This window comes from Leptopilina heterotoma, unplaced genomic scaffold, assembly GCF_015476425.1.
Source record: "Leptopilina heterotoma isolate Lh14 unplaced genomic scaffold, ASM1547642v1 Lhet_98, whole genome shotgun sequence".
In the NCBI taxonomy this organism is placed as follows: Eukaryota; Metazoa; Arthropoda; class Insecta; order Hymenoptera; family Figitidae; genus Leptopilina; species Leptopilina heterotoma.
Window position 1 is genome coordinate 447,269 of NW_025111204.1, and position 17,524 is coordinate 464,792.

The window sequence follows — 17,524 nt, forward strand, 5'->3', positions numbered from 1 at the left end:
TTCCAAGTGTATTTGTGTGTTTGTGTGTTGCGGTAAAAGAATTCAATGAATTAAGTAAATATATATACGTGATTCTCGTATGTCTCGTTCGATCTCAATGAGTATCTCGTTTCGTCGTGATTTCGATAAAAAGCAATTAAAGCCACGCGCTCGTAACCGCTATCAAGGACGACGAATCGTTTGCTCGTTTACCTGCCTTTTCTATACTTTTCTTCCTGAACCTGATATCACTTCTGGGCTTATAAATACAAACACACACTCGTATCGAAATCAAAAGAAAGCTTTTAATGAGCGGCAGATTAACTTCTATAGTTAAGCTTTCTATAAATATTCTCTCTCTCTCTCTCTCCATAAAACTCTATACCTTCCATAAGAACATTTTTTAAAATGTCACAATTGCTGCAGAGAGAATCTTTTTAAAGGAAAATGAATTTTTTTTCTCAAGTGCTACTAAAATTAAATTCCTCACCACGAATAAGGATATTGAAAAGATGATATAAGAGTAGATGACAAGAGTAAATGATAAGATTAAATGATAAGAGTGAAAAAATTGATAAGAGCTTTTTTTAATAAAGTACTTTTCGATTAATTGAATGGCGTTTGAAACTCTTTGAGAAAAATTAAAATTCAAAGAAGAGCGGGTCAATTTGATTATATGACATTATAATGGGTGTCGTTAGAATGTAAAAATCTTCCAAGAGAGAGAAAGAGAAGGAAAGTCGACGTCTCTTCAATGTCAAGCATTGTTTGACTATGATTATATAACGTGAGAAAAGTTCAAAGGTTTCAAACAAGTATTTCATGCTACATTGTATTGCGTTACGCGTCATGCACTTCTATGAATTAGCGAAGGTCAATTCCGGGCAGTCGAGTCAGGTTAAGAACCGTAGCTTCTAATAATTTTAACGCTACGTTATTATTTTTTGCACTAGCTCACAAAGTGGTGTGTCCAATTATTGATGACGATGAAAAAAAATAGAAGAAGATGATGTTCGAAGCAGGAGAAAAGAAGAAGCCACGAAAGTAAACTATAGTGGTCACGCAAAATTAGGTTTCGGTATTTTTTGTGTTTTAAGTTTTAACACAAAATTTCCATTCCAATCTTCAAAATTTCCATTTGCCATATGTTGCTTATTGGTTGATAAAAATACATCCTTTGTTATTAACATTTGTAAGTAGTGAACCATTATTACTGTTGTAGCAACCATTCAAGAAAGTATTTTTGGAACTACCATTTGTATAAAATTAAAAATAAGAAAGTTTTGAATTTCTGTTACAACATCCGTATTTTGATTATTAATACAGTACAACCAAAAATTCAATACATTATTCAATAGCATAAAAATAGTCTTCCAAAATCATCATTACCGTTGATGATTAAATTACTTCTAAAAGAGGAAAAAAAAAAATTTCTCCAGCTTTCGTCTTCCTCTTTTTTTTTCTTGCAAACAAAACGTCGTCATTAATTTAGAGATTACGAATAGAGAACATAATATGATTGTCTGGTAATTTTGTTGACAGGTTTGACAATGTCTCCTGGTGAGATTGTGGACTCGAAATGAAATTAAAGTCATTAATTTAATTTATGAGCATAAGTTTGTAGTTGACGATGTCGTCTTGCGAGGAAATGATGATTATTTCGGTCCCTTACAATATATATAAATTCTCGCAATGAAACAAAACGTAAACGTCTGCACGTTTATACAACACAATATACACCTTCCAATGAGTGCAATTAGTCGAGTGCGGAAGCCGCCCACGTTGTGTCGGACAATTAATAGATGGGGGAAGTTGATCTAAATGCACGCGATATGTATTTTATTGTATATGTGTATATATCCTCAAGCTATAACCAAAGAACTTTGGATTGTTGGGAGATGCTAAATTATATACATAATCATGGTAGATAATAATATGATAATTGTAAAATTTATCTTAAATGCGTATCTCAATAATTAATTACCGAATTTTATTGTACACAAAAAATGTGTTTTACAAATAGAAAAAATTTTGTTTATACAATTCAAAGGAAAAATTGTTATACTTGAAGAAAACAATGGTTATGAAATTGTTTGTTTATAAGATAAACAATATGTTTATTTTGTTATTAAACTTAACATTGTATGTTAAACCTGTGCCTATAACTTATTAATAAACATTTTATTAAGGATTAATTCTTGTTTTAGTTAGAAAATTAGTGTTAAATGTTCCATACATAAATAGTAGGGAAGAATTACTATACTAAATATGCTGATATTACCATTTTGTATAAAATCCCTAAAGAAAGGGAGAAATTATAGTTTATTATACAAAAAATACAATAATTAGTAAAAAAAAAACTTTAAAATTTTAATTTTCCCCTTCTGACACTTCTGTTATTCCTAATGGATTACTCTTATCGCTTCTTTTCTCAGTAACTTTTCGAATTAACTCATCACTTGCTTGTTTACAATCGTAGGCCCATCCAATTTTTTTGAATAGATTAATAAAATGTAAAACCACATTATAGTCAATATATGCAATTTCTCCTGTACGATAGTCCCATGGGAATACATGATGAAAATTATGCCAACCCTCGCCATTGACGATAAATTGAACAATTAAATTATTAGTTGCCTTTATTTTTCTAAAAAAAAATTATTTTATAAAAAAAAATTTTTTTTTTAAATTAGAAAAAAAACATTAAAAAAGACTATTTTATTGAAAATATAATTTACCTGTCGTATGGTTTATATCCAAACATATGTGAAAAACTATTAATAGAAGAAATTGCGTGTACCACTGCTTCGTAACGAATGAAGCATTGTGTTATAATTGCCCAGTACCAACTTTCATTCCAAAAGAATACTGGCACAAGGGTTGGTAATATAAATGCCATTAACAGTGTCACAATTACGAAGTGCCTTTAAGAAATAAGAAATAAGTGCCTTTAAAATAATAACAATAGAAATCTTTCTAAATCTAGATTAATGTCCTTTGACTGTTGCCAAAAAGTACCAATATCTTCAAAACAACAAATTTTTTTTAAATTTGAAAAATTATTTTTATAATTGAAAAAAAAATTACTTATCGCCAAAATTCACTACTGGGTCGGCATTAATGTCACTCATATCAATTTCCTTTAATCGTTTCAAAACCTCTGGATGTTTGGGTAATAGATACCATCCCATGTGTGCAAACCAAAATCCACGATTTATATTGTGGGGATCGGCATCCGTGTCTGTGTATTTATGATGCAATCTATGCACTTTAACCCAATGACGCAGTTTAAACTATAACCACATAAAAATTATGATTAAGCTTATTAAAAATTTAAAACAATTTAAATAATTTACAATAATAAATATACTTACATGTCCTGCACCATAGTACGCGCAAGCAAGTATTATTCTAAGAGGTAATTTTGCTTTGTAGGAACGATGCGACCAAAGACGATGCGCACCAGCAAGTTGTCCGCAAAGAACAAACACATAATAAGCGTAAACTAAAGCAAATATATACAAATATTAATAATTATTATATTAATAAAATTAATAGATTAATTAATTAATTAATTAATCAATAGAAATTTACTTTTTTCATTTATAGTTAGGTATAAATTATAAATTTAAACACAAGGGATGATAACTATTATCCAAACACTCAGATCTACAAAACTATCAAAGGAAATTATAATTATAACAATAGACAAATAATTGATTTGTGTGAAATTTATCAAGAAAACAATTTATATAATAAATTATACATAACCGTACACCACAGAGCTGTCAATTTGTGACTCAAATAGGGAAATGTTAAAATCCCATAAACAGCAATGATGTGAGAAATCAGGTGAAAAATAACAAAGGCCCAATTAAAATCTTTTATCTGAATGTTCCACTCGTCTTTTAATGAAAGTTCCGATTTCATTCTAACTTTATCTTCACTTGCTGTTGTATCCTTATTTTCCGAATTCATTTTTTTGGATATTAGTTATAATTTTTTTTTAACTTTTAGTCACTCTTCTAGTATTGAGAATAATAATAATAATGATAATTTTACACTACTAAATATAGTAGATCTAAAATAATACTGAATTCAACTTTACGAAATAGTGATCAATAATCAATCAAGAAGTCAAGTAAGCGAATTAAGCGAAGCAAGTAGTGTCAAGCTATTTACGCATGTAACGAAGACAAGGTCCGTTTATGCAAAAAATTGTTAACTAGACGTAATGGAATAATTAAATGTAAATATTACTTTTTTCATAAAATTAATTAATATTCGATCTTTTTTTAATAGATCTATTAAAACAAAATCGAATATTAATTATTTTCACGAAGTAGGTAATACCGACTCCAATTGTAATAAAATTAAAAATTTATTATTTTTCTATTTCTATTTTTTAGTTATAGATTAATTAATAATAATAATACTTACCTATATTAGAATTATATTATACTAAATTTTATTACAAAAATACAATTACAATAGAATTACAAAAATACAATTAAACTATTATTATACAAAAATCGTTATTTCTATATTAAAACTTGATATTTATTAATTCAAAAATTTTTACAGAAATTATAACAAATTTTTAATTTACAAAACAGGTTAATGAATTAACTAAACCCGGTCTTTATTACAAATGTCACTACACAGTACCGCTAACTGTTTAACAGTTATGTTATAAGGAAACTATAAAACATGAATGCCGGGAAATACACATTTTATAATAATTGTAACAGGTTCATTCTTTATTGCATTTTTTAGTATTCAAAAAGGAAACCAAAAAAAAACACCCAACTATTTGCAACATAATTCCAACACAATATATAATGTTTGTTCAAAGTACGAATATGACTCCTTAATGAGATTCTAATATTCAGCTTGTAGAATGAGAGGGAAAAAATACAAATTGACGGAAATTATCATAATTTTACCATAATATTTAAAATGAATTTAATGAAGCGCAATTGAACATTTGCAATTTCCGATATGGAATATAATTTTGTTGACGTACTTTTAAAACTCGTTTAGAGACAATTAATTATTTATAAATACCAAATTTAATGGTCAATTACAAAAAATTATTCGAAATTAATAATTTTTCCATTATATACATATTTATCGTATCTTTTATTTATTATTATTTCTATTTTGTGTACCTTTAATTCGGGAATATTTATTCTCTAATTCTTTCTATTAAATATATGAATTTATATATTATTTGCTACAATATTATTCAAATATGAATTTTTGAATAATATCGGACTCAAATTTTCAAAAAATTAAATTATTAACTAATTTACTAATTAATTATTCTTCTTTAATAATTTCAAAAATTTAAATAAATACTTCGAAATAATTCAATTATTTTTTAAAATAATAACATCTTTGCAAAAATTCAATTATTTTCAAAAAAAAAATGTCACTAAAGAATTTAATTTTTTCTTTATTAGATATAAAATCTTTGCGAAAATTTAATTATTTTCAAAAAAAATGTCACTAAAGAATTCAATTTTTTCTTTATTCGATTTAAAATTCTGTGTAAAAATTCAATTATATTCAAAACAATTTCACGAAAGAATTCAATTTTTTTTCTTAATTTGCTATAAAAAATTTCAAAGGATTCAATTATTTTCTAAAATTTTAATAAATTCTTCGAAAAAATTCAATTACATTTGTAAATAGTAAAATTATTTGCTAAAATTCAATTATTTTTTAAACTTTTAATAAATCCTTCGAAACAATTCAATTTTTTTAAATTTTTAATAATATTTTTCGAAAAAATTCCATTATTTCCTAAAATTTTAGAAATCCTTCGATACAATTCAATTATATTCATAAATAGTAAAATTCTTTGCAAAAATTCAATTATATTCAAAACAATTTCACGAAAGAATTGAATTTCAATTCAAGAATTCAATTCAATTCAAGAATTTCAAAGAATTCAATTATTTTCTAAAATTTTAATAAATTCTTCAAAAAAAATTTAATTATATTTGTAAATAGTAAAATTCTTTGGAAAAATTCAATTATTTTTTAAACTTTTAATAAATCCTTCGAAACAATTCAATTATATTTTCAAAAATTTTAATAAAATTTAATAATTAAATGTTTAATTTCAATTATTAATAAACACGATTATTTTATAAACTTAAAATAATTTGTTCATAAAATTCAATTATTTTTAAGATTTTTAATTAAAATTTTTAAAGAAACTATTATTTAAAAAAAAAAATTAGCAAATTTCTTCTTGAGAATTCAATTATTTTCGTAAAGAATAAAATTTTTCGAAGGAATTCTATTATTATCAAATTTTTTGATAAAATTTTTTGCAACAATTCGATGATTTTTCAATAAATTAATTTTAAAAATGGAAATTATTTAAAAGAAAAATTATTTTTAAAGTTAGGAAACAAAAAAGGAAACAACAACTAACTTCGAACTGCGAACAGATTACCGGAATACAACGATTATTAATATAGATTACAATTTTATTTTATAAAATTTTTAATTTTTATTTTTAATATAATATTATAATAAATTGTAATTTACATTTTTAATTAATAGTTAATAAATTTTAATTTACAATTTTGAAATTGTCTAAAATCATTTTTTCATTGCACGATGAGAAAATTATAATAAATTTCGTAAAAGTATTTCACAAATTGGAGCAAAAATGCGACAAAGTGAAATTTTGATATAAAAAATACTAAACTTTAAAAAAAATTTATGTAAAATTTAGCATAATTATATCAATTATAAGAATTTAAGTTGAAATTTAATATAACAACTAAATTTCATATTATTTCTTTCACTGTTTAGTAGTTTCTATGTCAAAATTTCGGTTTGTTGCACTTTTTCGCCAAATTGTAAAATACTTTTACAAAATTTTCTCTCCGTGTGGAATTGAATAGTATAATTTATGATTAATTCAATATTTTTTGAAGCCATAAAATTATACTATTGAATTACAATAAAAAAATGTTTTTAGTACTATTTTTTATAGCAATATTTATTATAATTTAATATTGATATTTAACATTTAATATTACATACAATTTAATATTACAATAGTTATTATAAATTATAGTATAATATAAAACAAATAAATTTTTTCATTAATGAAATTAAAAGTAAAGTCCTCCTAATGTGAAATTTGATAAATATAAAACCCCATAGAATTAAAAATAATAATATAAAGATTCAAATGACTGGATTATGAATTTCTCTTTTAAGTATTTATTTACCCATATATGTATATATATATAGAATTATTATTGTTAGATTCCATTATATTCGGTTTCATGTGGCATATATAATTAAAATTAAAAGAGTAGAGATACACATATTTACGAATAGTTTATTTCTATATATATATTATGTAACGCTATAAATTTTCACAGTTGAAAAGGAAGCTTATAATGATAGGGTTAATAATTCAATTAAATTTCTCATGAAACAAAGCATATTCAAAAGCGCATTTAAAATACAACGATTTGGGATTAAATTATATCATAAATATTCATGCTTTTACCCCAGTAAACCATAAGTCATTTAAGTATAATTCAGTTTTACGATAATTCCAATTTTAATCATTGACAATTGTCTGTATTTCTTTCCTTTTTTTTCTCTTTCATTAAAATTTTTGCATTTGTCAATGATAAACTCTTTTCGAAACAAGAAAAAAAATTATATTGATTGTAATAATTATTATATTCTTTCCACCTATATGTTGGACTTAAAAATAAATAAATTAGCATTTTATATGTGACTAATAATAATCTAGTGAAAATAAATCAAGTATATTATATAAATGTATATAAATCCGTGTGAGAAATCACATTGGCGGTCAATGGCAAAAGGCATACCTTTGATTTTCCTGATGAAATTTTTTTTTTTTTAGAAAATTCCAATCCTAAAGAAGTACGTCCCTTCGTCTTTTCTATCTACTAATGCCTATGTATCTGATATGTGGCTCATTAAATGAGCATGAGACCTCAAGTTAAATACAATTCTATGAACGAGCCAAGTGTATGCTTGTCGTGCCAAGTCGATTAAGTATAGATGCGTTTACGCAGTGGACCCTTGTTGACAACCTAATGCGATGATATCTTGGATTTATTTTCCAAGACATATTACATCGATAATAAACCACAAAAAAAGCATTTCTGCATTTGTGTAAATAAATTTAATAATTATTTAATAAATTAGTCTTGAACAGAATTTTCTTGATTTTTATTAAAATTTAAAATACTTATTTTATTCGCAGTAAAAATGGAAAAAAAATTTACAAACTGCATATAACGAAATAAAAAATCTTATTACTATTATGACAGTAATTAAACAAAAATTATGATTAATTATGATTAATTATAATTAATAGTAAGTAATTCTTAATTAATTCTTATTCTGTAGATTTGTGTTTACAATAATGTATGAAAAATAAAAAAAATACAGTAACTTTCTATAAATTATTATATGTTGATATCCAGCCATTGCTACATGTCCAGCAACTGAATTACTTATACAATTAAGTAAATTACTTAATTACTCCAACTCACAATTAATATATATAACTTTTGTCGCCTCTTGTTTCGGCTACTTTTAAAATAAGTTCCTTACTTGCTACTTTACAATCATAGGCCCATCCAATTTTTTTAAATTGATTTATTACATACAATGTGAAATTGAAGTCAATTTTTGAAATTTCTCCAGTACGATAGTCCTATGGAAAAACGTGATGAAAATTATGCAAACCTTCTCCAGTTGCCAATATTTCAATGAATTTATTGTTAACAGCTCTTATTGATCTGTTGATAATAAATATTTTTTTCTATCAAAAATGATTTGTAATTTTTATTAGAATAATAGAACCTACACGAAAGAAATATGTTTTTTGATACATTTATAAAATTAAACATAAATTTCTGGATTTTTTGTCAACTTTTACTATTTTTGGAGCAAATTTTCCCTTACAATTTTGGTAAATTTTAGAAATTTTTACAATATTTTACTTTTAGTGAATTTTGCTATAATTTATAGAAAAGTACAATAGCCCAATACCAACTTTCATTCCATAAATATATTGGTACAAGTGTTGGTATTAAAAAAGTCAGGAGAATTGTTAAAATCAGAAAATGCCTTCAAAAAATTAATATGACCATAATTATCAATTTTTCCCTGCTGTCTATAATTTTCTTTCAATTTGCTATTAAAATAAGAGCACTGAAGCTTAATTATATTGTTTTTATTGTATTAATGATAAATATACGGAGAAATTTCTGGGTCAGCATCTGTACCTTATGATGTATTCCTAAAAAAAAATTTTATTCTTCAATTCGCTTCATACATATTAATTTCCTTTAATTTTTATATTAGTTATATTAGTGAAGTTAATTAATTTAACAGATTTTTTTATTGATACAGCATGTGAATCTTAATTTTTTCCGTGTACAAGTAACTTATCTAAAGATGTTACTTACTTATCTCCAAAAAGTGACTACTGAATCGGCATTAATGTCAGACATATCAATTTCATTTAATTTTTTCATAAATTCCGGATGCTTCGGTAACAGAAACCAACCAATGTGTGCAAACCAAAAACCACGATTTATGTTGTGAGGATCGGCATCAGTATCGGAATATTTATGATGCATTCTGTGCACTTTAATCCATCGTCGAAGTTTGAACTTTCAACATTCACAATTTTAAATTTTTAATTAAACTTAAAATACTAATTTTTCGGATTAGGTATACATAATTATTAACTGTAACCCCAATTAAAAGATAATCAGTAGAATTGTCCCTTAACTATTTTGACAAATTATAAATATTTCTTTACCATGCCATTGCCATAGTAACAAGTAGCTAAAAATATTCTTAGAGGTAATAAATTTAGCTTTGTAAGATCGATGCGACCAATAACGATGAGCTCCACCACTTATTCCAAAACCAGTCAGGAAATAGTTTATAAGTACTATACAACAAAACAAAGATAATCTTTATCTTAAAAAATAAAATTTTCTCTAAACTTTAATAATTTTGATGATTATTTACTCCATAATGCTGTTAATTTATGAGTTAAATATGGAAATGTAAAAATTCCATTAATTGCAACAATGTGAATAATCACATGGAAAATTACAAATGACCAATTCAAATGTTTTATCCAAATGTTCCATTCATTGGCAAACAAAAATTTAGCATTCGTCCCATTTTTTGTTACTTTTAAAATTTTATCTTCTCTAATCATTTTTATTTATTTAGCGCAAATATATTAATATTTTCATATATTTTATAAACTATCGAAACAAACTGAACACAAAGTAAAACTAAACTGACAATGCACTGAAGGCAATCGTTTATCGTTTACATTAATGAAGAATTAATTAAAATTTATTCACTATTCAATGTATTTGAATATTTATTCGCATATCCAATTACTTTTCTCACAGTAGACATTAAAAATTCAAATAAGTTAACTCTTTTGTATTCTGGTAAATAAATTAATTTTTATAGGTTGTTTCTTAAACTGTATTGAGTGATAAGCGTTAAATCCTTCCAAACTATTAAAACAATATTATAGAGTATACTGCAATCAAAGTAACGATACATTTTGTCAAAGAAAACTTTTGTTTCAAACTATTTATTGAATTATATTTATGAAATGTAATTATTAATAAATGAATAATTAATATTATTTGATTGAAGTTTTGTGTATAAAAAGTAAGAAATAAATATTATTAATATAATTTACCAGATATTTTTTAATCAAATTTATTTATAAACCGTAAATAAATCATTTTTAAACATTAAGATTATTATTAATTATTTTTAAGTTTAAATAATTTTTGTACTGAAAATCTAGTGGAATAGAAAACATTTTAATACAAATTTGGAAATAATGAAGTTGTACATTTTAAATTATACTTTGCATTTTAATATTTAATGTAAATTATGTTCTAGCTATCACTGATTAGTGTAATTGAAAATATTTTTTCATTTTTGTTTAGTTCTGATTATTAAACAATATGTAACATTTTAGTTACATATTGTTTAATAATCAAAACTGAACAAAACTGTAGCAAAATTTTCAGAAAAAATAAAAAAAATGTCAAGCTATGACATGTTACGAAAAATTACGAAACTGTAACAAAATTTTCAGAAAATGGCAACGGAAGTTTTATGCTGTTACGCGTTACTGAAAATTACGAAACGGTAACAAAATTTTTGGTGAATTGAACTAAATATTTGTTCAGTCCTATGTATCTGAAAATAATTAAACGTTTCTAAATTTTACGTAACATGTAACTGCATAAAACTTCCGTTGCTTGTTTCTGAAAAATCCTACAAAAATTTTTAACAGTGTGTATTTAAAAATACATTGATTGAATAAAGGTTTGATCATTTTTTATTATTTCATATTTTTTTATTATTTTGTATTTTTTTTATTTTACATTTAATTTCTTTTTTTACATTACTTTTTATTGTTATACACCTAATTATAACTTTGTTTACTTACAATATTATTGCGACAGTGAGTAAAGAATTAATATGATTTATCACCCCTATTTTGGGCTACTTTTTGAATGAGTTCACTACTTGCTGTTTTACAATCATAGGCCCATCCAATTTTTTTAAATTGATCAATCACATACATTGTGAAATTGAAGTCAATTTTTGCAATTTCTCCAGCACGATAATCCCATGGGAAAACGTGATGAAAATTATGCCAACCTTCTCCAGTTGATAATATTTGAACCAATTTAGAGTCAACCGGAACTATTGACCTGTTAATCATAATTCATTTTTTCTGTCATACATGATTTGTAATTTTTGCAAGAATACTATTTTTATGTTCCGGACTCGAAAAATATCTTGAAAGAAAAGCGTTTTAGAGAAAAATTTTAAATACAAAAGTTGTTGGATTAAGGAAATTCTAAATTTTTTTGGAATCTAACAACTTTTGTATTTAAAATTTTCCTCTAAAACGCTTTTCTTTCAAGATATTTTTCGAGTCCGGAATATAAAAATTATACTCTTTATAAAAGGAATTAAAAAAGGAAAGGGGAAAAAATATTAGGTTTTTTCTATTTATAACGTTAAAACTGAATTTTCAGGAACTTTTGGCAAATATTATTATTTTTGGAGTAAATTTTCCCATACAATTTAAGTAAATTTGACAAATTTCTTCTATAATTTACTTTTAGTGAATTGCACTATTGTTAGTGTATTTAGTTTAATGTATTTATATTGTACCGAGTATTGTTACTTCTATTTAGCAAATTTACTATGTAGTATATAAAAGTTTTCTCCATAAATATTAAGATTTACTCTGTCATTTGTAAGAGTAAAAATTCCATTCATTTTAAGTGTTACAGGTAAAAATATAGAATATTTAGAACATTTAATTATATAGTAAATTTTTACCGATCGTAAGGTTTGTCGCCATATAAATGGGCAAAACTGTTAACCAAACATTGATTATGTATTAAAAAAATATAGCGAATGAAACATTGCGAAATTATAGCCCAATACCAACTTTCATTCCATAAATATACTGGTACGAGTGTTGGTAATATAAACGTCATGAGTATTGTCAGAATCACAAAATGCCTTCAAGAAAAATTTAAATGACAATCATTATCAATTTGCTGTTAATATAAGAGCTGCCGTAGCTTAGTTATTAAAAAAGTATTTTATTTCTATTGTTAACTTAATATTTCACTGTTAATAATAAATCCGTGTAACGTATCTATAGATGGTACTTACTTATCTCCAAAAGTGACTACTGAATCAGCATTAATGTCAGACATATCAATTTCTTTTAATTTTTTCATAAATTCCGGATGCTTCGGTAACAGAAACCAACCGATGTGTGCAAACCAAAAACCACGATTTATATTGTGAGGATCGGCATCAGTATCGGAATATTTATGATGCATTCTGTGCAATTTAATCCACCGTCGAAGTTTGAACTTAAAACATACACAATAATAAATTTAATCAGCTTTAATTACAGATTACCTTTAATCGAGTTTTGTAAAATTTGCCCTAAACCGTTTAGACATATTATAAATTAAATATTTGCCTACCATGCCTGATCCATAGTAACCAGAACCAAAAAATATTCTAAGCGGCAATTTAGCTTTGTAAGATCGATGCGTCCATAAACGATGAGCTCCAGCAGTTACTCCCAAACCAGTATACAAATAGTATATAATAACTATACAACAAAACAAAAATAATTAGCGTATCTTAACATCGAAAATTAAATTTTTTCTAATAAATTTTTAGTAATTTTCATGAATCTTTACTCCATAATGCTGTCAATTTATGAGTTGAATATGGAAATGTAATAGCTCCATAAACTGCAACAATGTTAACAATCACATGATAAATGGCAAATGGCCAATTCAAATGTTTTATCCACGTATTCCACTCATTGGTAAATGAAAATTGAATATTTTCCTCCTTTTCTGTTACTTTTACACTATCATCTGCTTCTTTAATCATTTTTATTTCTTTAGTGCAAATATGTAATTATTTTCTTAGATTTTATAAAAATTTGAAACAAACTAAATACAAAGTAAAACTAAACTGATAATAAACTGTAGAGAAATTCGTCGATCGTTATATATAAATGAAGAAATAATTAAAATTTATTCATTATTCATTGTAATTATTTGAATATTTATTTGAATATTCAATTTTTTTTCACAGTGAACGTTAAAGTTCAATTTAGGGGATTTATTACGCAACTTGATTTGATTTTTATTTTCACCGCATTTTAATTTTTCACTGTCACTGTTTCATTTCTTGATTAATCCGCTTTTCTTAAGTTGAAACATTCAAAATGGTGGATCCAACATGGCCGCCAAATTCTATTTTCTAAATTAGCTCATTGTTTGCTACTCGGAATTTCCAAATTATCTGATAAAAAAAAAGAAAAGTAATATAGAATAAAATTCAGTGAAATAGAAAATCAGTAATAACTCAAAATAGTTTCGGAAAAAAAAGAATTTCGTTGTAATCCATAGTTTTTCCGGTGTTTTATATTTGTGAATTGAAGTGCCGCCGTTGAGTTAGAGAAAGAAAGAGAGAGATTGTGTCAGAAGGAGAGCATATGTGAGAGCGATATGCATTACACAGTTTTGGACCCCTGGATTTTTACAGCGGCTTTTGCTTTGTGGCTTGTGTGCAACTCGAAACTCCGAAGGCAGCCACGCCCTCGACTTCTCATCTTTTACGCATCTCATCCCATCACGACCAATACGAGGTCCTTGCGGGGCCCCATAGGCATAGTGTGTATATATATATAGGGTCTCATATGCATGAGAGATCGCGGTTAAAAACCACCACCTTCACCTTATCCCGCAACTTTTCTCATTCATTCAACATCACACACAAATTGGTATCCCACACATCAACAACAAATTCTAAATTCCCGTCGAACAAAGGAAACTAGACAAAAAGGCACAAAAGGGAAGTTATCAATATTAACCTAAACAGAAAGGAAAATAAATAACTCATTTTAATTTCAAAACTGCATAGAGGAGAAAATAATGGAGAATAGAATATACGGGGAATAAAATAATACCGAGAAAAATGTCTTAACATGATAACTAAATTATTTTTTTATTAATTACTAAATTATTTTTATTACATTTTTTCTATTCAATAATTTTTATTTAATCGAATTAGAATTTATGAATATTTCTATTTCATAAAGTTTTCATAAGTCCAAATTTGCATTCAATCGGTTTTTTAACAAGCAGAATATAAATGAGTGTAAATTTTTATATATGAGTAAATATTTTTTTACCCTAATTTTCATGTTATATAATTTCAATTTTATCGAGAAGACATTTATATGACTATATAATTCATTAGAATTTACATTTGAAACTCAATTTATTTGTCACAATTGTTATATACTGCAAAATATCTTTTTAATCACATTTTCTTTTATGTAAAATTTAATGTCACCGCAGTGACAATTATCAGTGTTTTTATTGACCCTAGTTATTTACATTAGATTGAATTTTAATTTCTCGATATTTTCATTGACTGAAATATTTATTAACCAGAACGTCGTTCAAACAATTTTTTAATTGACAGAAAAAATATTAGAGAGAATTCTTTCTTAGTGGAATTTTTATGTCTCGAAATATTATTTGACATAAATTATTCGTTTTTCTTTCTTATTATAAATTATTACATTTGAGCCCTTCGAGAAAAGTCTTCATAAAGATTAAAATTGGAAAATTTTTCACAATACTTTTTAAGATTATTATACAAAATGTAAGAAATTTATTACAAATATTATTTATTTAGTGTTAATTTAGAATTTAACACTGTACAATAAATGAATGTTCCTTGAATTTATAAATAATAATACTGACAACAAAAATAAAATTGGTTGTTTTTGTTTTTGAAAAATATTAAAATGATGAAAGAAATGCGCGCGCATTGGTAATATAATGACGCTTAAATACGGATGCGTGCGCACATTACACTATAGGATTAAAATAGCTGCGCACGCATTGCACTGAATGCGCGCGCATCATCGCCACACTAGCGCTAAAATAGTTGCGCACGCATCGACTCGAATGCGCACGCGTCCGAAAATAGCGAAAGGACGCGACGCTCAACTACAAAATGCGCGCGCAATATCATAACCTCTAAACTATTTGCGCACTCCTCGAACTTTACCCTCAAACGAAAAGCAAGAAAGGTAAAATTATCCCAAACCGAAAAAAGCGTTTCGTTTCTGTTAATAACTATATAAATTCCTCTTATCAGAATTGATAAACGATCCATATGATGGTTAAAAGACTCGTTAAATTGAAGATTCACACATCAGAATACTTTTGTCAATTCCATTCTTATGAACGAAAACGATTTATTAGATTGTCATTTTTTTTGGTCCTCTTTTTTCAGAGCGCATATTTCGAATCAGGCCGCTTTCATTGAGAGAGAAAAAGAGAGAGAGAGAGAGAGAGAGAGTGCGGTCACCCTTTATCATTTATTTCTACGTCTCGAGACTCAAAAGAGACGTGCATAATCAATCATGCATCTTTCTGAATCATATGCGATGAGGGAGAACGAGATTTTTCTTCCTCTTCAAAACTGCGCGAGAGTGCAAAAAGAAATATTGTCTGTACTTTGGGACTTTATTATTGCGTACATTTATATTTGTGGTGCGAGAAGTATTTCGGGGTTCGTTATAAGTCGTCAGCAACTATCATTAACAATGATCCATTAGACTCAATTACTTCAAGTTTGAAAATATATTTAGTATATATAGACGTCTTTCGCATCATGGTGGTCTGTTGTAACTTTTATCATTTTTCTGCATTCATTAATCATGTATTTTTGCCAAAAGTTTGTTTGTATTTTCGTAAAATCAAAATGGTTAGTAGGTGCGTGTTTTTATTTTTAGAACTAAATAAAAGTGTAAACTGAATAAAAGTTTAGTTTGTGGAAAGTAATAGTTTACTTGGGGTTTTGTGCGCAGATGCGCGCGCAGCTTTGTTAGGCTGGTTCTACAATAGACTACCGAGGGACAATTTAGCGTTTCTAGTAGGTCAGCACTAAAAGAATTCATTTTTTTATGGAAAGTACTAATTTACTAGAAAAAGTGTGGGCAGATGCGCGCGCAACTTCGTTAGGCCGCTTCTACAATAGGCTGTAGAGGACTATGCGTTCATACTTGGTTCATCGACTTAAACTACAGTTAATACAGTTGTAAAACCGGCCCTAAGAATATTTTTTCGGAAAGTAATAGTTGACTTGAAACTACCTAAGCAGATGCGCGCACAACTTTGTTAGGCCGGTTCTACAATTGACCGCCAAGGGACAAAACGGTCCCTCGGCAGCCAATTGTAATTCCCAAGAAGTTAACGCTAAGAGAAATTATATACTATACCAATTTACAATTACCAATTAACAAAAACCCGAGGGAGATAATCTCACCTAACGGTAGTTGGCTTAATTAGCGTAAACAAATTATAAAGTCGATAATATGTGACTGGCAAAATGACCAACAATGGATCGGTACGTGTAAACCCCTTGTACCATCGAATCTCGCAGTTGATGAATGCGAAAGTAAAGTCGCACGAAGCAAAAGTTTCATTAAGTCGGAACCATCGATCTTATGGTGGTATGGAACGCGCGTCGAAGGTCGAACCTCGCCGGAAGGAGAAATATCCTGGTCACCTTCACGATTGCCACTGAAAGGTAATCGTATTGCAGTGCATGCCGGAGGGTGCCGGTGGGACGGTAATGGGCGAATGTTGCTGATGATTTTTTAGTGGTCCCCGGCATTGGTCGCTGAGTAATGATGCACTTTCAAGATAAGAGCGGCATCGCGAGTGAACCGAGAGCATGTATAAGGCACGTGATGAGTATATACACCAAAGGCCGAGAGAGAGAATCAACTGCAAGAGTGAAATAGAGAGAAAGAGAAGATGAAAACTGTTGTAGAGAAGAATCTAGGGGAGAGGCGGAAAGCGAAACGTGTTAAAACATG

At 26.9% G+C, this 17,524-nt stretch overlaps 3 protein-coding genes across 3 annotated transcripts; all 3 read right to left on the bottom strand.

Annotated features, from left to right (window-relative positions):
• Window positions 1-2,051: 2,051 nt before the first annotated feature.
• Window positions 2,052-4,143, bottom strand: LOC122512385 (acyl-CoA Delta(11) desaturase-like). The gene is made up of 5 exons (XM_043628175.1): window positions 3,756-4,143; window positions 3,354-3,484; window positions 3,067-3,272; window positions 2,718-2,903; window positions 2,052-2,626 (listed from the first exon to the last, which is right to left on the bottom strand). Exons 1-5 carry the CDS (start codon window positions 3,955-3,957, stop codon window positions 2,350-2,352), a joined length of 1,002 nt encoding a protein of 333 aa, XP_043484110.1. The 5' UTR covers window positions 3,958-4,143; the 3' UTR covers window positions 2,052-2,349.
• A 4,257-nt stretch (window positions 4,144-8,400) lies between these two features.
• LOC122512387 (acyl-CoA desaturase-like) lies at window positions 8,401-10,305 on the bottom strand. Its single transcript, XM_043628176.1, has 4 exons — window positions 10,048-10,305; window positions 9,833-9,967; window positions 9,474-9,655; window positions 8,401-9,304 (listed from the first exon to the last, which is right to left on the bottom strand). Exons 1-3 carry the CDS (start codon window positions 10,241-10,243, stop codon window positions 9,474-9,476), a joined length of 513 nt encoding a protein of 170 aa, XP_043484111.1. The 5' UTR covers window positions 10,244-10,305; the 3' UTR covers window positions 8,401-9,304.
• A 1,092-nt stretch (window positions 10,306-11,397) lies between these two features.
• LOC122512388 (acyl-CoA Delta-9 desaturase-like) lies at window positions 11,398-13,608 on the bottom strand. Its single transcript, XM_043628177.1, has 5 exons — window positions 13,308-13,608; window positions 13,086-13,216; window positions 12,763-12,968; window positions 12,421-12,606; window positions 11,398-11,780 (listed from the first exon to the last, which is right to left on the bottom strand). Exons 1-5 carry the CDS (start codon window positions 13,504-13,506, stop codon window positions 11,540-11,542), a joined length of 963 nt encoding a protein of 320 aa, XP_043484112.1. The 5' UTR covers window positions 13,507-13,608; the 3' UTR covers window positions 11,398-11,539.
• Window positions 13,609-17,524: the final 3,916 nt, after the last annotated feature.